At 43.3% G+C, this 24,082-nt stretch overlaps 1 protein-coding gene across 2 annotated transcripts in view; it reads right to left on the reverse strand.

The window, feature by feature from the left end:
- Positions 1-24,082, reverse strand: part of COL11A1 (collagen type XI alpha 1 chain) — a 172,414-nt gene that overhangs the window by 147,332 nt on the left and 1,000 nt on the right. For both annotated transcript variants that reach the window (XM_064147071.1, XM_064147070.1), the window contains exon 2: positions 5,269-5,436. In XM_064147071.1, the coding sequence (XP_064003141.1) occupies positions 5,269-5,436 (168 nt within the window). The remainder of the gene's footprint in view (positions 1-5,268; positions 5,437-24,082) is intronic.

Below are 24,082 nucleotides of genomic sequence, written 5' to 3' on the forward strand. Positions count from 1 at the left end.
GCAGTTGAGGTAGAACAGAAGAACATTTAATTGTCTTTTAATTCCCTGATGCTACCTCTTTGACATAGAGATTATACATCAATCATTGTTTCAACCTTTGCAACCAAAAACTGAGTGAAATTAACAGTGGAAATACTTTGTTTGGAATGGAAGGACTGAGGTTTGCATGCAGCACTGCTTCTGTTGAATCTAGAGGCAAATATGCATTTCACTTCACATGAAAGTCTATCAAGCTTGTGCTAGTTTGAGCCTAGCTGGGATGTTTTGGTGAGAAGAATTAGATTATAGGCTGTGAAAAGAAAACAATGGTGATGTCTGCTGCACTCATAAGCTTGCTGAGATGGATAAAAACAAGAACACAAAACACAGATAACACAGGTTGCTCTCTGGCTTTTGGCTGCCTCCCTTCTCTAACCTGCCATCTGTCTAACTAATCCATCTGCTTCCTAACCTCCCTGGCCGATTCTCCAAACTCACCTTGAACATAAGGCAAAGTCTGGGAAAAGGTAGAGGAGTGGAAAGGAGGTGGGAGGGTGGTCAAGAGCCACTCCTGGGGACTCTGTTTTCTGGGAGGGCTGCTGTGTTTATGTATTACTTTTTTAACTTGTATATTTCTGTCCACAGCTATAAATATTGTACACATCTCTATGTATACTGTGTTAAGCTGTGAATATAAAGCTTCATTCTAATTCCCAGCTCAGCTGAGTATAATCTGGGTGATTTTCACAAGAGTGGGGGGGGGCAAACCATCAGAAAGCTCACTAACAAGTGCAGTACAAAACTGAGATTCTAAAATTCAGCATATACACTGGATTCATGCTGCTTCAGCTGCAATTTGACATGCAAGAAATAGAGGCACTAGAATCTAATCAGAATGTTGGAATGAATATAACTACAACTTTCTGTGCATGAGAGTGGGTCAAAATGGTCTGAAAACACATTTTAATGATGTGCTTTACTGAAGTTATCTCACATTTTGGAAATGAGTACAAGTATAAAATGCTTCAACAGCAAAAGCTGACTTAGAAACTGCTGCTCACAATGCAGAAAACAGAAGATTGTTTCCAAGGCAGGTCTTGTGAAGAGCAGATTTTGATGGCATTATCTCTATGAAAACACAATACAATTATCTTCACTGTTCTTTAAATGAGAGAAAATTCCTAGACTTTGGCTTATTATATTGTCTGCTGCAATGTTGCTTTAAGTTCTTTTTACCACCTTTTTAGGTTTGTTGTGGTTGTTTTTGTTTTGTGGTTTCTTTTCCCCTTTGGTAGAAGCTTCTTTTGTTGAAGAAAACCAAGAGAAAAGATGACTTTGGCCAACAAATGCCAAAGAAGTGATCTGAAAAGCATTGAACTTTGCCCTGTCTGCATTAGTAATCTGAAAACACTTAAGGTAGGTGAGATGAATTCAGCTAGCCTGGGCATGTGCTCTTCACACAGAGGATATAGAATCACAGAATTATGATAACCTACAGAAAAACCTTGGAGCTTCCTTAGAAAGGTGAAAACAAATCCTGTGTCTCAGTTCAGTACTTTTTGTTATCACTGCTATGATGTAATATTCCCAAATGCTTTATCTTGCAGCTACAGGGTGTAATTGTAAGTGAATTTCCTCTAACCACGTTTTTGATTGAAAAAATGGAAGGAATTCATGACATTCTAACATGTGAGACTTTGTGTATTGCTATGCATGTATAGCTCTTGGACACATATTTGGGATAAGAGTAATCTCAAACACTTTTAAGTTTGGTCTTTATTGGTATAGTTCTCTTTGGACAAAACCCAAAACTAGTAATTGAAGGGAAAATTGCTGGAAATTTTGCACACATCTGAGCTGCCACTGCTGTCATTCTTGTATGGTTTTGGAAAGGAAAAGAGGGAGCATATGAACAAACAGGACAACAAAACTCTGTAGCATTATGTGGTATCATCCAGGCAGTGACAATGCCTCCTATAGTCCAGGAAACTGGTCAGTATTGTTAGATCCCTTTCTAAAAGAAGGATATATTGATGCTCCCTGCTGCTGCCATTCATTCCCTTGCAGGATATATTAATGCTCCCTGCTGCTGCCATTCATAGCTCCCTTGCAGCTACAGCAGCTAAGACATACCTGTGCTTCCAGATGAGTTACATGGAAGCAAGCACAGATGAATGACAACTTCTATTGCTGAAGTCAAATTATGTCTCACACCTTAGTCTTGGATCCTCTCTAGTATTGCCACTACTACTGAGCACTAAGGAAAACGGATGAGATCACTCAGGTATCTTCAAGAATAATCTGAAAATAAGGATTTCTTGAAGTGAAAAGATGCCTGTTGTGAAAGATTGGAACGGGAGTAATGGCCATGATCACCTCTAACACTTTCTCTTTGTCACCTGCACACAGAAGTCTTACAACAGATTGGCAACATCAAGCAAATTCATAGCAGTTGTAAAACAGAAGCTGAAAGGACTTAAACCCAGGCAGTCAAAGGCTATAGAAATGTAGATGTCAGCCAACAACATGAGGTACTTATTTGTTCTGGCACTCAAGAATCACATAAATAGTTGTTACTGCAGCTGCCAGATCTCCACTTCATGCTACAACTTGATTCATGAGCATGTGCAAGTCAACCCAAACTCTCAGGCTTCCAGCTCTAGATTCTCTGGTTTTGATTTAAGAGAAGGTGCTTCCACTGTTCTAACTTGCAAAAACTAGCAGGGATTGCAGTTTAAGCTTCTGTCCAATTTATTGGGATGTTCATTTAAAGTCTTCTATTGTACCCCTTGGCTTCAGTGATGCATGTTCTAAACCTCAGAATATAAAGGTGCCAGTTGGTGAGACTGTGCTGCTACCAAGGTGAAGCAGCAATTCATTACACACATCACACTAAAAGCAGTGAGACGCTGTGGACTGTGAGGTGGCATTCAGTGAGCAGTACTTGCAGTGGGATAGCTCTGATACATGCAACTTGCTTGACAATATTAAAAACTGAAGGAATGTGTTCAAATACAATAACAATTTCTGTACTGAGCTTTGGTAGTATTTTCCTCTATGAACAAAGAAGTAAACTAATGCTGTGTGGCCAACCAGAGAGACCTGGACAGACGGAGAGTAGGGCACAGAGGAACCAGATGAAGTTCAACAAGGACAAGTGCAGAGTCCTGCATCTGGAAAGGGATAATAAACTGCACCAGTACAGGCTGGGAGGTGATCTGCTGGAAAGCAGCCCTGTGGAGAGGGACCTGGGGGTCCTGGTGGCTAACAAGTTACCCATGGCACAGCAATGTGCCCTTGTGGCCAAGAAGGCCAATGAGATCTTGGGGTGTATTTGGAAGAGTGTGTCCAGCAGATCAAGGGAGGTTCTCCTTCCACTCTGCTCTGCCCTGATGAGACCCCATAATGAATACTGTGTTCAGTTTTGGGCTCCCCAGTTTAAGAGGGACAGGGATCTGCTGGAGAGGGTCCAGCAGAGGGCTATGAGGATGATTAGGGGACAGGAGGGCATGGCTTATGGGGAGAGGCTGAGGGACCTGGGACTGCTTAGTCTGGAGAAAAGAAGACTTAGAGGGGATTTGATAAATGTTTGTAAGTACCTAAAGGATGGACAGGAGCAGGGGGACAGGCTCTGCTCACTGCTCCCTGGGATAGGACAAGGAGCAACGGGTGTGAGTTGCAGCAAAAGAGGTTCCACCTCAACTTCTTTACTGTAAGGGTCCCAGAGCACTGGAACAGGCTCCCCAGAGAGGTTGTGGAGTCTCCTTCTTTGGGGACTTTCAAGGCCTGTCTGGATGTGTTCCTCTGTGATCTGTGTTAGATAGTATTGTCCTACTCTGGCAGAGGGGTTGGACTTGATCATCTCCTTGCATCCCTTCCACCCCCTAACATCCTGTGAGCCTGTGATCTATAAGGAGTTAAGTGAACACATAAGCTGTGCTTGAACTGTGCATAGCATTATTACCACAAAACACTGTATGTTTCCTCCTCTCATATAGAGCTGAGGTGACATCTATGATTGCTGCTTAGAAGGACAAAAAAGAAAGTATTTTTCTCTGCTAGCATCTTTTCTGTACATTTATAGACAGAATAATTCCAATTCTGCATGATGTATCAAACCAGACAAATTAAACATCCCACGATTTTGGGGGGTTAATAATATTCTTATCATTTTCCTCAACATTTTGGGTCAAGCAGCAAGTGAGAGTACGATCATGGAATAAAAGTCTTTGCTCTAGGGTGTGATGGTTTGGGTGTTCCCTGCCCCCCACACACACTTTGGAAATCACCCAGACTAGACTCAGCCAGCTCTGGAGATTGAATGAAGCTGATATTTACAGCTTAGCAGAATATACAAGCAGAGATTTACAGTATATACAGAAATATACAAGGTTAAAAGAAATACAGAAACACAACAGCCCTTCCAGAAACCTGAGTCCCCAGAAGGGGCTCCCAATCTCCCTTCCACCTTCCCCCCTACCCCTCTCAGCCTTACCCCAGTCCCAAGGAAGAATGGAGGTTCAGCCAGGGGGTTAGGAAGCAAAGTGGATCAGCCAAAGAAACAGGGGGTGAGGTTAGAGAGATGCAGCTCCAAGCTCTCCAGCTGGAGAAGTGAAAGCCTTATCTATGTCTTGATTTTTCTTCTCATACATCTCAGCAAGCCTATGAGTGAAGCAGACATCACCACTGTTCTCCTTTCACAGCCTGTAATCTAGTTTTTCTCACCAAAACATTCCAGCTAGCTTCAAACTAGCACAAAGGGTCACAGAATCTTTTCAGAACATGATTTGTCTCATTGTAGAGAAATCTGAGAGAAGATGGTATCACATTACCTGCTATCCACAACAAGCCTCATTTAGTTCCCCAAATACCCAGATACTCTTAGGTAATTCTTAACAGATGGTACTTCTGGGAATGATTTTGCAATGGCCAACCACAACTCATTCCTATCACCACAGCACTCCTCCAGGAAGCGCTGCCTTTAAACAGACTACTGAAACTGGAGGAAATGTGCTGCAGCCACCAAATAAGCCTTCCATCAGACTCCATCCTGCAAGACCAGGTAATATGACTTATTATATGAAGTGGTCAGTTCTGACAGTGAGACAAACTTCTGAAAAGCTATGTAAGTCAAAGAACAGTTTGATTCAGCAGGTAAAGGGCACATCCTCTCATTCATACACAGGCCTAAGTCTAGAAGTGGGTTTGGATACTGATGATGGACTACACATTGTGCTTTTGATACCACACAAACCTAAGCAGTAAGTAATAGATTCCTGAGGATCTTACCTGGGTACAGCTGCTTTGTTGGGGCACTCAGCTGTGCAGTTTTTGAGACCCTGTAGGCGACATCTGATCCTTTTGAATCCCTTCTGTTTGTACAAAATCCTGCTGTTCTTGAGATTCCTTCTGGAGAACTGTGAAATTCTAACGCTTTTAGCACATCAACAGGTTCAGCTAACAAAGAAAACAAACAAATTCACTCATCTTGCAGCTCTTCAACATACAGCCTCTACAAAAAATGCTATTTGATTTATTGCATGTGTTTATACACACAAGAATATTACCAGGATTATTCATTTAAAAACACATATGAGCTCATTCCAGCCAATGTAGTTGTTAGCATCAGATTTTCAAACTGCTTGACCCCAGGCTGAAAAAAAAATCACCTTTTCCCAAAAGCAGAATCTTGGCATCTGAAGCTCACAACACATTCTTTCAACGAGTGATTTCTAAGCATAATTAAAGGTTTACACAGAAGTTTCAGAAGCATTCAGCTACCAATAACAATCTGCTATCAGAAACCCATCTGTTTCCAACACTGAAATGTATTCTGATTATTGATGACTGCTTGCTCAGACACAAAGAGATAAGAAAGATGCCAATCTTGTTTCTTATCCAGTGGAAGAAAGGAAAAATGCCCCTGCTTTGCCTGCAAGGATTGAATGGACTGAAGCAGTCTTTCATTATTTCCCAGTTACAATTCAAACAGACTTGGTTTGTACTTCAGAGCCTGAGTACAATCAGGTTGCATTTTTGCTCTGTGTGCAGCTATTTGAAATGGAAATCCAGAGCTGCATGAATATTTATTTTATATATCATAGAATCAACCAGGTTGGAAGAGACCTCCAAGATCATCCAGCCCAACCTGTCCAGTCAACTGTGGTCCAGTGACCACACTCTGTTGTAGACTGAGTAAAACCAACTTACAGAATGCCTTTTCTCCTCAAAAAAGAAAATCAAAATTAGACTCACATTTTCCAAGTGTTACAATAAAATCATAGAATCAGCCAGGTTGGAAGAGACCTCTAAGATCATCCAGTCCAACCTATCACCCAGCCCTATCCAGTCAACCAGACCACGGCACTAAGTGCCTCATCCAGTCTTCTCTTGAAGACCTCCAGGGACAGTGGCTCCACCACCTCCCTGGGCAGCCCATTCCAATGGGAATATATACACATAAACCAAACAACAAATCCTTACTCTATAAAAGTTCACCGTGGCAAAAGGGCCAAGTACTGAACTAACATTTCAATAGCAGCAGAGAGAGAACACAATTTCCCTACTGCAGACCTTTTCTCTTAGACAAAAATGAGATGTTCATTCTCTTACTCCCTACAGATCATAGAATCATAGAATCAACCAGGTTGGAAGAGACCTCCAAGATCATCCAGTCCAACCTAGCACCCAGCCCTATCCAATCAACCAGACCATGGCACTAAGTGCCTCATCCAGGCTTTTCTTGAAGACCCCCAGGGACGGTGCCTCCATCACCTCCCTGGGCAGCCCATTCCAATGCCAATCACTCTCTCTGTGAAGAACTTCTTCCTAATATCCAGCCTATACCTACCCTGGCACAACTTGAGACTGTGTCCCCTTGTTCTATTGCTGGTTACCTGGGAGAAGAGGCCACCCCCCACCTGGCTACAATGCCCCTTCAGGTAGTTGTAGACAGCAATAAGATCACCCCTGAGCCTCCTCTTCTCCAGGCTGCACATCCCCAGCTCCCTCAGCCTCTCCTCATAGGATTTGTGCTCCAGGCCCCTCACCAGCTTTGTTGCCCTTCTCTGGACATGTTCCAGCACCTCAACATCTCTCTTGAATTGAGGAGCCCAGAACTGGACACAGTACTCAAGGTGTGGCCTGACCAGTGCTGAGTACAGGGGAAGAATAACCTCCCTTGTCCTACTGGCCACACTGTTCCTGATCCAGGCCAGGATGCCATTGGCTCTCCTGGCCACCTGGGCACACTGCTGGCTCATCTTCAGCTTACTATCTATCAGTACCCCCAGGTCCCTTTCCTCCTGGCTGCTCTCCAGCCACTCAGTCCCCAGCCTATAGTGCTGTGGTGGCTTCCCTGGGTGTTTTTGAGTGGAAACAGTTTCCACAGAGCAATTATTTTTTGCTGAGACTGTGCTGCAGTTTTTACGTTAGCAAACTCATAACAACTTGAACTGGAAGGACAAAGGGGATTTGGTTTTTTTTTTTTTTTTACTTTCACTGTTAAAGCTGCAAAATGTATTTGGTTAATGTGACCTCTTCTCATCCATCATGACTTTGAACTGCATTGTGGCATTGACTAGAGCTAATTTATTATAAATTATTATTTGGGTTTATTTTTATTTGTTATTATTTTGTCAGTAAATTATCAACTTCACTGTGTACAAATATTCATAGAATCAATCAGGTTGGAAGAGACCTCCAAGATCATCCAGTCCAACCTAGCACCCAGCCCTAGCCAGTCAACCAGACCATGGCACTAAGTTCCTCAGCCAGGCTTTTCTTGAACACCTCCAGGGATGGTGTCTCCACCACCTCCCTGGGCAGCCCATTCCAATGCCAAATCACTCTCTCTGTTCAACTATTTGAAATACTGCTTCCAAACCAGTTCAAGAGTGCAAATTCATAGGCAAAGTGACACTGCTGTAAAGATTTCTATCCAGTTTTTCACCATTTGTACAGTTCTAGGCAGAGTCACTATGTTTTTTTTCATCACTGTAGTATCTCAGAAGTCACTTTATTCAATATCAGTAGCAGATGTGAAAAGTTTAACTAGCTTATCCTGGCATTGCCAAATATGAAGAATTCAGCATTGTGGTTAAAAGCATCTTTGAATGCCAGCAAGAGTATATTCTTTAAACAAAAAAAAAATCTGAGGTTTCCTCAATCAGCTTAGAATGCAGAAAGCTTCCTATATTTTAAACTATCTTCACGAGAAAATGCTTGGGAACTTCTTGTTTTTCACATCATGGGCCTCCTCAAGTCCCTTCAGATCCATCAGCTCGCATCATCAAACAGAAATTCAACAGCCAGTGCTCGTTACAAGCTAAGATGTGTTGGCTTACTTCTATGTATCCCTTCTAAAGGGCAAGGATGCCATCCAGAGGGACCTGACAGGCTGGAGAGGTGGGCACAGGCCAACCTCATGAAGTTAAACAAGGCCAAGTGTAAGGTCCTGCAGTTGGGTTGGTGCAATCCCAAGCACAACTCCAGGTTGGGTGGGGAATGGCTGAGAGCAGCCCTGAGGAAAAAGACCCTGGGGTCTGGGTTGATGCAAAGCTCAACAGGAGCCTGCAGTGTGAGTGCAGCCCAGACAGCAACCCTGTGCTGGGCTGCAGCAAGAGCAGTGTGGGCAGCAGGGCAAGGGAGGGGATTCTGCCCCTCTGCTCTCATCAGACCTCACTTGGAGTCCTGTGTGCAGTTCTGGCACCCCAGACACAAGGAGGACATGGAGCTGTTAGGGCGAGTACAGAAGAGGGCCACAGAGATGCTCAGAGGGCTGCAGCAGCTCTGCTATGGGAACAGGCTACAGGAGTTGGGACTCTTCAGCCTGGAGAAGAGAAGGCTTTGAGGAGACCTTAGAGTGGCCTTCCAGTATCTGAGGGGGGCCTACAGGAAGGCTGGGGAGGGACTCTTGACAAGGTCTTGTAATGACAGGACAAGGAGGAATGGGTTTAAACTGGCAGAGGGGAGATTCAAACTAGCTGTTAGGAAAGGGTTCTTTGCAGTGAGGGTGGTGAGACACTGGCACAGGTTGCCCAGGGAGGTTGTGGCTGCTCCCTCCCTGGAGGTGTTTTAAGGCCAGGTTGGATGAGTCCTTGAGTGACCTGTTCTAGTGGGAGGTGTCCCTGCCTATGGCAGAGGGCTGGAACTGGCTGATCCTTGAGATCCCTTCCAACCTAAACCACTCCATGATTCTATGATACAGTACACACCTGAATTTACTCTTACCTCTACACATCCTGCAGATTCAAGGAATGATGTGCAAACACACTCAGAAGAAGAGCCTGCTATGGCACACGACTTCTGAGACTCTAACCTCTCTGTTAAGTATTGACTAAATCATTTTAATGGATGAAATGGATTGTCTGTAAGTATTCCACACAACTCTGGGCTGCCCAGAGGCACTCCACACAACTCTGGGCTGTCCAGAGGCACTCCACACAACTCTGGGCTCTGCCTAGAGGCACTCCACACAACTCTGGGCTCTGCCTAGAGGCACTCCACACAACTCTGGGCTCTGCCTAGAGGCACTCCACACAACTCTGGGCTCTGCCTAGAGGCACTCCACACAACTCTGGGCTCTGCCTAGAGGCACTCCACACAACTCTGGGCTCTGCCTAGAGGCACTCCACACAACTCTGGGCTCTGCCTAGAGGCACTCCACACAACTCTGGGCTCTGCCTAGAGGCACTCCACACAACTCTGGGCTCTGCCTAGAGGCACTCCACACAACTCTGGGCTCTGCCTAGAGGCACTCCACACAACTCTGGGCTCTGCCTAGAGGCACTCCACACAACTCTGAAATTACTACCACAATGAAGGAACTGTCACAGAGTGGTTTTTTTGGTAGGCAATGTCTATTTTTGCAGCACCTATAAAGCACTGTAGAACATATCACTGAAAACATTAGTTCAAATTCCAAGTCGCTGCACAAGTCAACCACTGCAAAATTCTTTTCCCTTTGCTCTTTTCTATAATTTGTACCAGATTCTTGACTATTTTTTAGCATAATGGCTGTGCCTTGCCTGGCTGACTGGGAGAGTATTTGCCCATAAACAAAATTATTCGTTATTCCCTGCCAGTTCTGCTGCTAAAAAGCTTCCAGACAGGAAAGAGAATACAAATAGAACAATCTCCCCACCACAAATTCCAGACAATAAGAACAAACATTTTGTCAATAGATGACAGAATGTGAATAGTGAAAATACTGGCCACAGTTTACACAGATTTCTAGAAATGGACCTTGACAAATTGCAGTCAGTAACTTGAGTAAAAAAAAGCAACTACTTGATCTCCAGTGCCTGACTTACTGAAGGCTTAAGAGATCACAAGTAAGGGAAGCTGCTTCCCTCATTTATATCAAGGATGTTAGACAGGAATTTCCACCAACAGCTAAAAAGCAAAGAAGTTCTTTACAAGCCTTCAGATAAATCAGGCAGGAATCTACAAGTTTTAATCACAGAATCAACCAGGTTGGAAGAGACCTCCAAGATCATCCAGTCTGACCTATCAGCCAGTCCTGTTCAACCAACTAGACCATGAGTGATGCTGAGGGAGCTGGGGGTGTGCAGCCTGCAGAAGAGGAGGCTCAGGGGTGACCTTATTGCTGTCTACAACTACCTGAAGGGAGGCTGTAGCCAGGTGGGGTTGGTCTCTTCTCCCAGGCAACCAACAACAGAACAAGGGGACACAGTCTCAAGTTGTGGCAGGGGAGGTCTAGGCCGGATGTCAGAAGGAAGTTCTTGCCAGAGAGAGTGATTGGCATTGGAATGGGCTGCCCAGGGAGGTGGTGGAGTCACTGTCCCTGGAGGTGTTGAAGCAAAGCCTGGCTGAGGCACTTAGTGCCATGGTCTAGTTGATTAGACAGGGCTGGGTGCTAGGTTGGACTGGATGATCTTGGAGGTCTCTCCAATCTGGTTGATTCTATGATTTTAAGTGCCTCATCCAGGCTTTTCTTGAACACCTCCTTCTTCATAACAATTTCGCTTGTGCCCTGGTAAGGATGCAACCAATCCTTTATTTCAGTTAGGAAGTAGCAGACCTGGTAATCTCTCACAGCTGTTACTGCAACCTCCAAGCTGAAAACTGGACTCTCTATGCAAAGCACTTCTTCCTTGAACTCCTCCTGTGTCACATGTAAAGCTACTATACACCATAGAGATGAGAAACACCTTCTTTCTTTGCTGGAGGAAGTTTTGTCTCAGTGAATTTGATGGGGGTTTAATGCTTTTCTGCACTATGGCAGCATACTCTGAGCTAACATTCAGTAGCCCTGACCAGGCTGACATGACATAAGTCTCAAAATTCTTGATGAGCTCACTGTGCATCTTCAAATGATCTCCTTAATGTCTCTACTGAAAGCACTAGACAGAGTTGCTCTCAATATGCCACAGGGAACAGATATGTAGGGATCCAGTCAAAAGCAGACAGTTCTTGAAATAAAGAAGCATTTAGATCCAAAGTGGTTAGAATTGACCTCTTTAAAGAATAAAGGATAAGCCCTCACACAGTCAGCACTGGCCTGCTTAGAGGACATGGGTTGAGAGGTGGAAAGACAATGCACAGAGTAAGGGAAGACGGCAGTCTGGGAGCCAGCAGCTGAAACTGACTTCTCTCTGCCAGCTTCTATACATTCACTGTATCCTGGAAGAAGCTTCTCCCTGTAAACTGCCTCTTCTCCAGCACTCTGGTCCCACATGACTTCTGGGAATGCTAAGAAACACCCAGAAAAAGCCCCAGTTTTAAGGCCACACAGTTTGCCTGTTTGCATGGTCCACAAATGAAGATTAATGCTTATCTTTTTGTGGGGTAACATTACTGTAACCCATATAATTGGTAGACCTAGGGTCTCACACAAGAACTTCTCTACAGTTCACAAAGCAGCTCATCTAAATGATTTTACCTTCTAGCCTTTTTGCATCTTTCCAATTTGGTGCCAAGATTTAAGGTGGCAAGGAAATAATGAACAAATAAGCACCATGCAATGAGCTCTGGTCACTGGTTCTTGGGGTGCAGTTAATACTCCTTATGCAACTCAGACATCAGCTTTGAGAACTCAGTTCTGTTTGCCATGGCAAATTAAAAGCTCCAGATGCTCAAAGTGGGTCCCTTTGTGCTAATGTTTATGGCCACACCGCACTGCTGCTTGAAGAATACCTCATGCAGGTGAGCCAGACAAAGCCACAAGATGACCCTTGGAAAAGAAACCCACATTCACCAGGGCAAACTTGTGTTTTTCAGCTTCAGCCCTCCTGACTTTCAGACCACCATCAAGAAGAAAAAAATAATCAAGTTTCTGTTGTGCTACTTTGTCACTGATAAAGAACCAACTGCAAGGGAACATTCTTCTCCTTAAATATTTTAAGGCAGAGTTCAATGGTGCATGCATGTCTTTGGATGAAAAAGTTCAGAAGGACATGTGCAACTTCCACTGCCTCTAACCGACTACACAGTAGGAGCCAGAGGAGAAGTGTTTGTAAGTACTGGGATTTCTTGAAGGCAAAGGAGAACTATTCAAAAATCCCACTTTAGAAGAGAGAATGGTGAGACAGAAACCCCAGTGTCCTAGTGACTTTCCAGGTATCAAACTCTTCATTTAGCTTCAGCCTAACTTGCTGATCTTCAAAAACAGAATCATAGAATCAAGCAGGTTGGAAGAGACCTCCAAGATCATCCAGTCCAACCTAGCACCCAGCCCTGTCTAATCAACTAGACCATGGCACTAAGTGCCTCAGCCAGGCTTTTCTTCAACACCTCCAAGGACAGCGACTCCACCACCTCCCTGGGCAGCCCATTCCAATGCCAATCACTCTCTCTGCCAACAACTTCCTCCTAACATCCAGCCTAGACCTCCCCCAGCACAACTTGAGACTGTGTCCCCTTGTTCTATTGCTGCTTGCCTGGGAGAAGAGAACAACCCCACCTGGCAACAGCCTCCCTTCAGGTAGTTGTAGAGAGAAATGAGGCAAGCCCTGAGCCTCCTCTTCTGCAGGCTGCACACCCCCAGCTCCCTCAGCCTCTCCTCACAGGGCTGTGCTCCAGGCCTCTCACCAGCTTCGTTGCAAAGCATGCCAAAAACCAAACCCACTGATGTGACATCTCAAGACCTGACCAAACTTGTAACTCACACTACTTAGAACTGTAGAGCCAAATTCTGGTCTTCATTACTGTGGTATGAATGAGCAAGCTTACAATATTTAGAGTGGTATGGATAAGAACATTTGGACCAGAGCATGTCATATCAAACATAACTCCAAAGCCATATTTCATCTTCTTGTGCTTTCCCTTTAGCTTTCTTTGATAGGAACCTTAAAAGGGAACAAACAAAGACAGACTGATAGAAATTTCCTAAGCTACTTGAAATGGTACTAAAATCTATGTAAAAGCATGTTAATGGGAAAGAAGAAAAGAAGAGCAATACCTCTGCTGGGTTTTAAATGGATTCAGTGGAGTTAAGTGGTTGTAAACTGTATGCTAGTCCACACCTGTGCACTGCCAGGTCAGAACAGAGTATCAGCAGTGAATTGCATGAGGAACACTTCCTCTGTTTTCTACTTCAGAAGTGCAAAAATGGAATTCCAGCATTGAGTAGACTTCCAATATATACAAGGATGTATCTATTTTAAAGGCTATGACAATGCTTTAAAGTTAATGAGTTAACAACCACATCTTTTAAAAACATAAAGCTCATGGATTGAAAAAGAACCTCTCTAACAATCCAGATGACATTTTCATCACATCTCAACAGTTTACAATACCATAGCTTGCATTTCATTCTACAGCCTCCCATTGGAAATCAAATCTGTGGTCTACAACACCTACTAACACTGATGTAGATATTACATACATGGGTCAAATTCTGATGCCTTTGTATTGAACTACACCTAAGAACTACCACCACTGTTCAGTCATTTCCTCTGGAGTTAAAGCAGAATCTAGTGAAAATAGCAGGGTCATTTTTGATATCTTATAATGTCATACAACATAAATGGCACTTACTGCACAGGATCAGAGGAGTTGTTTCCTTTACTTTGTTTTCCTGATACTTTTGAGCCTCTCTCTGTGAAAAGGTTCCCAGCTACCACTACAATACAGGGTATGATAGCAAGAGAAATGCCAAGTAAGAAACTGTACAACAATATGAAGAGCTTTGGACACACAGTCTGTGCTGAGGATTTAGTCAAGCTTGCTCATCTTAAGGATTACCACAGTTTCCAGTGTAAGTGCTTAGCAGTTCCACATCTCTCTATGGAAATGCTTCTTGTAGATGACCACATAAACCCCAAGCAGAAGGATGTACATTATATGCGCAGGGATAAGTATCAGATGCAACAGAATCTGCATAGGAATGGTCAGGTCTGGTTCAAAACATTTGGATTTACTTAAATGACTGCCAGAGAAGTGATTATAGTGGAAGCTGGTGGCTATAAAATTCATTCCCATATGAAATTGTTCAGGGGAAGGCCCACTTAGACCAAAATATTTATCTTTCTGTACAAATGGCTTATAAAGCATAGATGAGAGGCTGAAGGAGTTGGGATTGTTTAGCCTAGAGGAGGCTGAGGGGTGACCTCATTGCTGCCTACAACTACCTGAAGTGAGGCCAAAATTAAGAGCCTAAGGACAATGAAGCCAAAATTTAGATTTCAGTCTCACTGGCTTTAGTCTCTTAATTTTATGAAAGAGCCTAGGCACAATGATCCTTCCTTGCCTAAAGGGTCTGTTCACCTACAGAGAATCATAGAATCAACCAGGTTGGAAGAGACCTCCAAGATCATCCAGTCCAACCTAGCACCCAGACCTAGCCAGTCAACTAGACCATGGCACTAAGTGCCTCATCCAGGCTTTTCTTCAACACCTCCAAGGACAGCGACTCCACCACCTCCCTGGGCAGCCCATTCCAATGCCAATCACTCTCTCTGCCAACAACTTCCTCCTAACATCCAGCCTAGACCTCCTCTGGCACAACTTGAGACTGTGTCCTCTTGTTCTATTGCTGGTTGCCTGGGAGAAGAGACCAACCCCACCTGGCTACAGCCTCCCTTCAGGTAGTTGTAGACAGCAATGAGGTCACCCCTGAGCCTCCTCTTCTGCAGGCTGCACACCCCCAGCTCCCTCAGCCTCTCCTCATAGGGTTTGTGTTCCAGGCCCCTCACCAGCTTTGTTGCCCTTCTCTGGACACATTCCAGCACCTCAACATCTCTCTTGAATTGAGTGGCCCAGAACTGGACACAGTACTCAAGGTGTGGCCTGACCAGTGCTGAGTACAGGGGCAGAATAGCCTCCCTTGCCCTACTGGCCACACTGTTCCTGATGCAGGCCAGGATATCTGAGATGCTCACAGATAGCGTGCTGGGGACATAATTCAAATGTAAATAACAGAAAAGGAGGGGGGGAAGATACAATACAGTCATACCTCAGCAAACAGTGTGCAACTGTTAGCTTTACTGTTAGCACCTTTGGTAACTGTGGCTCTTCCCCTTTCCAGGTGTAATAAACAGTATGTTTTCAGATACAATGAAGAGCCAACTTCTCAAGGTACCATAATTCTTCAGCAATACCCTTCTTTTGATCCATGTGAAAGTGAGACTCATCAGTGATGACTCCACCAACAGCCCATCAATAACTCATAATGAGTGAGATACAATCCAGGTATTAGAGAAAAGCTTAATTTGTCCCAGTAAGAAAGCATCCTCTGAGAAATTCAGGCACACTAATGTTCCTCAGTGACATCTCTTTTACTTCATGGTTTCTTTTCCACGGAAATATGTTTCATTCTGCCAGTAGGCTGTTCCAATGGAACGACCACAAAACTAAAGAGTGATGAAATATTAACCTTGAATACTACAGGGGGGTGTTTTTTTAAGGTGTAGTCATTTCATTTCACCGTGATAGATCATTTGAAGAGTAGAAGCTTTTAGAACCTGGTAGACTGAAACATGCATGTTTGTGGACAGGACTTTCCAAGTGAGTTAGCTATGATTTGATTTCCAGGTATGTGTTTAGGAACATAAACAGAAAACACTAGCTCTTCTATGTTTTGTAATTATGCTATCTTTTGAATAGCCTACAGTTATCTATTTACTCCTGAATCTCTGCATGTGCTCATTCTAAATACTTTCCATGTATTCTATAGGTGGCTAAAGATAAATACTACAATGAACGTCTCTAACTGACACTGGATGGTCCGAGCCTTAATGAAGGTAAGAGGTGAAAATATTTTCATGAAGAACAACTTGTATGAAGGGGTAACTACTCATCAGTTTCTGCTGCTGACCTCTCAGAATGGTGCCTGTCAGGCCAGAAAAGAGAGAAATGTCTTTTCTTTTTAAAACAGTCTTAAATACAGATCGTGCCAAAGTTCTTCTGGACAGGTTTATTTTAGCTACCATTTGTCAAGCTGTTTCAGCCATTCTCCTACTGTGAAACCTGATAACTTCTCCCCTCCTCACATTCCTTCTCCCAGATTATTAGTTTTTGATTCTATCAACTTAGTCTAGTTTCTGATTCTATCAGCTTAGTCTAGTTTCTGATTCTATCAGCTTAGTCTAGTTTCTGATTCTATCAGCAGTTAGAAAGCAGTTTAATTTACCAGCTAGATCTATGCTTGCTAGAGCAGGAAGAGTAATAAATGCTGCCACTTAACCAAATTATTCCTTAGGAAGGCTTTACTAACAGTGTTAGAATCTGGGTTTGTTAAACTTGGTTTGATGATCACTAGGATACAATACAAGAGCCACCAATTACTTCAAATCTGTGCTATTCCTAAGGTGCTAATAGTTTTGTTCTCATTTGTACCCTTCTATACTTTCACTTAACGTGGACAGGTATGATAGACACTTTTTAACAACAGAAATAAACATAATTATTCTTATCTGTTCTGTGTTCTTCATCTGTTAAGCATTAGTACAAGGGTAAACATCGAAGAGAAGGAATTCAAAAGCATGTGATGCCCAAAATATTTCCCTGAGCTTCTCAGTTGTTAGAAAGCACTCTCTTACCTTCCCACTGCAGGGTGTAGCCTCTGCCTAACGCAGCGTTTCCCTGCACTTCTGCTGTAGCTGCCTAAGCAGCAGAAAAGGAACAGACACTCCTCTGTCCCTACCATTTCCTGCTGGTTAGCACTGGGCAGATCTGCACTGCCTCACAGGCTTTTGGGATTGGCAGTTTGAGATCTGCCTGCCTCCTAATTCCCTCCCGAAAGGCCAGACATGTAATGGGAGACTGTTGTGGGAGCAAGCATGGAAAGCTTCAGCTCTACAGCATCCTTTGTGAAGGCTTTAGTACTTTTCAGAGATGTTAACTGAAGAACTTTACACAACTCTGGTTTGTGGGCTGCAAGTTACAGAGTGTCTTCCAGGTATAAAAATGAAACTAATAAGCTACCTAAAGTAATTACATAGTGCTCATGAAAAAAGAAGGTTTTTTTTATCTCATATGTACCTAAATACATAATGATGAGATAAACCCAATACATCCTGCCCATGTATATATTTCTAGAGACATACTCTAAGGCTGTCTTACCTGTTAAAAATGTTCCTACATGTTAGCTCTTGGATGGATTATGTAATTGGGACCTTGGCTGGTGATATTTTTAGAAGAAGGTGTTGTGGCAGTGCTTTCATATTTAATAATGACATGAACTAGAGACTACCCAGATGCACAGGGGAATGCTTTAAATGGTCCTTGTTTCACCAACAGAGCTGGCTTGTGTGAAACTGCTCAAAACTGGCTTAACTTCTGCTTCCACACCAGCTATTTGGAATTTGTTTCACTAACTTTCTAAGCTGCAAGTTCTACTAAACACATAGTAGTGTTTCAAAGACAATAAAGAGAGTCTATGCATGTACTGGACACATTTTTTTCTATTCACCAACTACTAACTAGATCTTTTTTAAAGACTGATCTCAAACACTCATACAATAAAAAGGAAAAGCAAACACCAAAACACTCCCAAACTTAAATCTCATATTGAAACCAGTGGAAAACTTGCCTATGTACAACTACACTCTCAGATCTTACTAAATAAGGTTAGCTTGAAGGCTTATTTTACTACTGGAAAAAAAGAATACATATATAAAAGTAAGAAAAGGTATTTCTGGGTTTGATGCATGGCAAAATTCTAGAGGGTAACCTAGATTTTGAGACTGACATTTCATATTTGCTTTTATGTATTTCACCATCAAAAAGGACTTTTTAATTACTGGAAGTTTGCACTTTTATCACTTGCTCAGAAACACTGCCTACAATCAAGCACTAAAGACATGATCCTGATTCCATAAAATGTTTCACTTGTTACCCACAAAAGAGTTCATCATCTGGTGCAGATCTGTAGTGATGCTTACAGCATTTTAGAATCATAGAATCAACCAGAGACCTCCAAGATCATCCAGTCCAACCTAGCACCCAGCCCTACCAAATCAACTACAACATTGCACTAAGTGCCTCATCCAGGCTTTTTTTGAAGACCTCAAGGGATGGTGCTTCCACCACCTCCCTGGGCAGCCCATTCCAATGCCAAGCACTCTGTCGACAACTTCCTCCTAACATCCAGCCTAGACCTCCCCCGGCACAACTTGAGACTGTGTCCCCTTGTTCTATTGCTGGTTGCCTGGCAGAAGAGACCAACCCCTACCTGCCTACAGCCTCCCTTCAGGTAGTTGTAGACAGCAACGAGGTCACCCCTGAGACTCCTCTTCCAGGCTAAACACCTCCAGCTCCTCTCACAGGGCTGTGCTCCAGGCCCCTCACCAGATTCGTTGCCCTCCTCTGGACACCTTCCAGTATCTCAACATCTCTCTTGAATTGAGGAGCCCAAAACTGGACACAGTACACAAGATGTGGCCTGACCAGTGTTGGGTACAAGGAAAGAATAACCTCCCTTGTCCTACTAGCCAAACTCTTCCTGATCCAAGCCAGGATGCCATTGGCCCCCTGGGCACACTGCTGGCTCATCTTCAGCTACTATCTACCAGTACCCCCAGGTCCCAACATCATTCTCAATATTTCTGTGGAGTTATTCCAATTTGATACCACAGCAGATCCCACTAGAAGTGCAGTCCAAGTGTCTAACTATGTTGAGGCCTCTGCTAAAAATTCAACAAGTTCTTTTTGTACAGATGCTGGAGCCAGTACTGCCAACTGTGAAAATCAGCAAAATGAGTATTAAATTCTTGGAGTATCCTGTTTCTTTTGACCATACCAAAACAAGTGGGCACTGCTATAGAAAGAAATAATTTGTTCTCTCAGCAATTAAACATGAAAGAAATGGAATCCACTTAAAGAGAAAATTTCAAATGTGGAACATTTGTGCATTTTTCAGCTGTAAGCATAGAAAAAGCACAGAGCTCAGCCAGGGCTCAGATCTGCAGGTGGTGCCATTTACAGTAATCCTATTTAATATGACAGAAAAATCAGGTGAAAAAAAATATATATGTATTAAATCACACAACTAAAAGCTTTGATTGTACTTTCACTGATGTCAAAGGTGTTACTGGCCTGGGACTTCACTGTATGTCAAAGTGTTAATGCACATGGTATGGGAAATTGACATTCAATGTCAGAGCTGATGTTACACCCTCTAATGTGTGATCTTGTGCTAAAAACAATTTCAGTTCTGCCAGCTTCTACTACTATTGTAATAACAGGGCAAACAATTAATCCTTACATTTACAGACTGTAAACTAGATATTTAATAGCAAGTAGCACAGTTTTAAGCCCTTGCAACAGACACGTGTGCTTCCCTAATTCCCTTTAAGCCACTGCTCTCTACTGTGTCCATCCAAAGGGCAAACCTTTATTGCCTTCTTAGAACATTAGCAATTACCCCCAAGCTTTGCTTAATTTATTCATCCCTATTATCAACAAATAGAACAATGATAAATTAACCAGTGCTGGGATGATTTCTTCTGCAAAGAGGCAGAGAGCTCTACAGAGCAACTTTTTAATCTTTCTGGCAGATGGAAACCCTACTGTTCACTACTGTACAAAACAAATCCAGGAGAATCATAATTGCTTCAGTGTGTTTGAGGTATGACTTCACTTTAGTAGTAATGTCATGGCTCTTACTATGCTGCAGCCTTGTTAGAATTTAGGGTTGTGTTTGAAAGACACCAAATTACTTTGGGCAAGACAATTGTAAAGGTGAGTGTGACAACTTCTTTCCTTCCTTTCCTAGATTTTACAAGTGCTACATATAGTAATAATGATTTTTTTCAGCAATAATGAGGGTTTTTTTGCTTGGTTGGGGGTTTTGGTTTACTTTGTTTTAAATCAGAAAAGACTATAGCACCAGAAAGAGTTTTAATTCAAAGATTTGTTTTTTTTTTTTCCAGCAAAATTCCTGTAAGAGGTGCTAGGCACAGAGATTATTTCAAGCCAAACCCACCAAATATTTGTGGGTACTCTACATGTATTACTATACAGTTCCATTTGTTAAGCTATACACAAAACTGACATTGATAAACTTCTTTCCCACAGAGCTGGTAAAAAAAAGGCATAATTTCCTGCAGCCAGTCCTTTCTGGGATCCCTGTGAAATCCTCTAAATCAAATGCAACAATTCACACTCAAGAGAATCTGTAACACATACCAGGCATTTTTCTGAGGCAGATGTCTGCTGCTGAAGTTGAAATACTTATTTCACCTTAGAAACACTTTGAAAACATCTAAATGATATAGCAAAACAGACATATACAACGTAGCTCTCTCCTGCACTACACTAGGAAGGCTGGACCGTTTCACCTGCTGATCCCTGAGACTCAGAAACCCTTCAGCTAGAATTACTAGCTGACTCTCATGAAATCACCCTTTGACTTAATCCTTTTCATTCACTTTTTGACTATTTCTCTGTGTCTCCTGTTTCTGAAGGTTACTGGCATTTTATTAAACTAAAATTAACACCTGAGATTATTCAGCTGTAAAATAAAGGAACGACGGAAACGTTTCTACTCTTTTTCAACCTTAAAGGTAAATTGATCAGTTAAAATCAACAGTGTCTTACATCACTAGCAGTTCTGAGAAGATTCATGCTCTTCCAGTTTAAAACAGTTTTCCTTTAAGAAACAGATGGTTATCTTCCCAGTGTAACTAACTAAGCAATCACAAACAAGTAACAGGGTTAAGCATTCACCCACAAAGAAAACTCCTCTTTTGCCGTCACTAGTGAGCTTGGTTCTGCATTCCTTCTGCACCTCAAACTCCCACTAGTATCCAAGCCTTTGGGGTGGGGAGGGGGGGAAAGCACAAGGCATCTTTGTATTTCATAAGATGACTGTAAAAAGTATCTATTCTATATTAGAAACACATCTGCTTGTCACTTACGCACCAAGTCCAAAGTCTATTTCCTACATATAGCTTCATAGCCTCATTTTCGATGAGGAAACTGAATCGGTTTTGCACTCAGGTGAAGAGCTGCATTTCTGTTTGCTTGAAAAAGATTAGAAATAAGAAAAAGCCTGATTTTTTTCCCCCATTTGTTGCCCACGAAATTTAAATCAACATCACAATATGCATTGATGCCAGGCTCTTAGGAAAAATTCATAGTGTTGAAGCCATGCCATTTCAACTAAATGAGTTTATTCATTCCAAACACACTGCAAGCAGATTTAGCATTAAAGGTGAGGGAGGGGAAAGGAAATCAAAGGATGTCCTTCTAAAATACTGAATTCTGTTTACTTTAACCAAGTCATAAAGCAAAACTTTTTCTTTTTAAAGAGCTGCTTAAGAGCTGGTGGGCACTGAGCTTACCAAACATGAGTCACTAGTTTTCCCATACAGTTGCTTCTTACTTCTGTAACTTTTTCTGTCTAATGAAGAAATAACTCCAAAAAAAATAACAATCAGACCTTCAGATCCACTTTCTTGGTACTATGAAAGACACCTCATACTTCTTGCCTTTTTTTTTTTCCCCTGTTAAATAAATCAACTTGAAAAAAACCCCAAGAATTTTAGGAATCTTTTGAGGTTTCTCTACATGGAACAGATTCTGTTTTCTTAAAAAGAAGTCCTTGCTGTATGATTAACACTTTGTATGAACACACCATATAATCTTCTTTGCATAGGGGTAGATTATGAAAAGACAACCGAAGGCTACAAGGTTTAATTTAGCAGTTTATAAGGGCAATGATTCATATTTCACCTATCATTTTAATTTAGTCATATTGCTTACCTGCTGGTTTAGTTTATTCCTCGGTACTTTCCCTTTCCTACTTTCAAATATGAATCACTGTGTCCTATTTTATCTTTTAAGTACTTTAAATAAGATGAGAATACACAAAAGATTCAGAAATGCCTCCCTTACACTCTGTTAGCAAAATTAGGTCAAATTCTACTCCCTCTGTAGTCAGTGGAAAAACTCTTATTGACTTCAATAACAGATCAAGCCCTAAACACACAGCTCCCTGTAGTTTCTAAGCAAATGGCACATTGTACTTCAGAAAAGTTCAAGAACTAAGTTCTGTTTGGCATGCTTCTACAAACAGAGGAAGCCTGCAGTTTTAGGTTTCTGAAATGCCTTTTATATAGAAAAGATTTTTATACAGCTTTTGATTGTTGAAGAGTTGCTAAACCCAAATTAATCTGCCTACTGCTGCTGCATGCATTTCAGTAACAGCTAATTTCTGCTGGATTTTTCCTGGGTTGTTTAGATTCAGATTTTCTGAGTTTTTACTGCCACCCGACCCATTATATAAACTATATAAATTCTACTTAAGTCAGTTCTTCTGTGAACGGTAACATGAAACAAGGCATAAGAAAACGATCATGCCTTTGCAGGCAGTATTTCGCCTTAAAGAAACTTAGTTTTCACTAAGAAATTAAGTAATGAGGAGCTGAAGCTCTGCAAGATTACTCCAGCCTGGGTGTAACTCCACGGGAGCCCCTGGAACTGCAGCAGGGATGAAACCTGACCCCTGCCGAGCCCTGTCAGAGATGGGGCCAGCAGGGGGCAGAAGCCTTGATCGATTTGACAGCGTCAAGGTTGTGGCCAGGTATAAAGGGCTTGAATGGAAACCGATCACCTCACTGTGCTCCCTCTAGGACGCCTGTTGATTCACAAAGTGGGAATTCAGACCGAGAAATACTCCTTTAAAACAATAAACGCATAAAAACTAAACTTTTCTTTTCGGAGAGTTAAGCCCCTTCATGGATGTCAGGCTCTCGGCAAAATAGAAACCCTCAGTTCCAGCCAGACTGGCTCCGGTGGGTGGGAGGCAGGGAGGGATGGAGGCAGGGAGAAGGAAGCATTTGCAGCCGGCAGGAGAGGAAAGCGCTCCCGCCGCCGGAGACCATACACTGCGGCTCCGCCAGTGCGGGAGCACATCTCCAAAAGCGGGGGCGCCTCGCCGGCGCCCAGCTGGGACGCCGCGGCGGGCGGCCGAGGCTTGAGCCGCGCAGTGGCTCGGAGGGGAGAGTACGGAGACGAGGGGTGAAGGGGGATGGGCGAGGGGGCAGCTGCTGTTCCTTCCTGCTCGAACTGCCGCGCTACTGCCGGGCGCTTGCTCTCACTGCAACTACCCCGCGGGCTACACCCTGGCCACCAGGTCCACGGACACCTAAGGGACCACGGGGCTCCCGCGGGGAGGCTGCAAAGGGGGAAGGAGGCTGAGGACGGCGCCCCGGCGCTGACGTAGCCCGTGCGGAGCCCAGCGACCGTGAGACTGAGACCCCCGAGCCCACCCCCAAACGCCCTTAGCCCTCCCCCCATCGCGCTGGGCATCTCCGGGCCCGGCACTGCGCACACCACCTGCGAGGCGCAGCTGCCGCCGGGAGGTGCTCTCAGCGTTTGCCAAAGGACCCCTTCAAACGTTCTTTCGCGTCCCAGCAAACTTTTTCAGGCGGAGACTTTTTGCAACGGGAAAAAGTAAAAAAGCGAAGAACGGAGTAAAACGGAACAGAGAGCCTCCCCTCCCCAGCTTTCCCTTTCCTCGCCCCCTCCTCCCTGAGAAGGCAGATACTCGTCGCTCCGTTTCAGCCACAACTTGGCGAACTTGACCAAAGCAACGACTCCGTTAAGCTCAGCAAAGCAAAAAAATCACACGCACATTCGACAAAAGTGAGTGTAGTGCCGGATGAGAAGTCACTCCGTTCAACAAGTATTTCTT

This window comes from Pogoniulus pusillus, chromosome 8 (assembly GCF_015220805.1).
Source record: "Pogoniulus pusillus isolate bPogPus1 chromosome 8, bPogPus1.pri, whole genome shotgun sequence".
NCBI lineage: Eukaryota > Metazoa > Chordata > Aves > Piciformes > Lybiidae > Pogoniulus > Pogoniulus pusillus.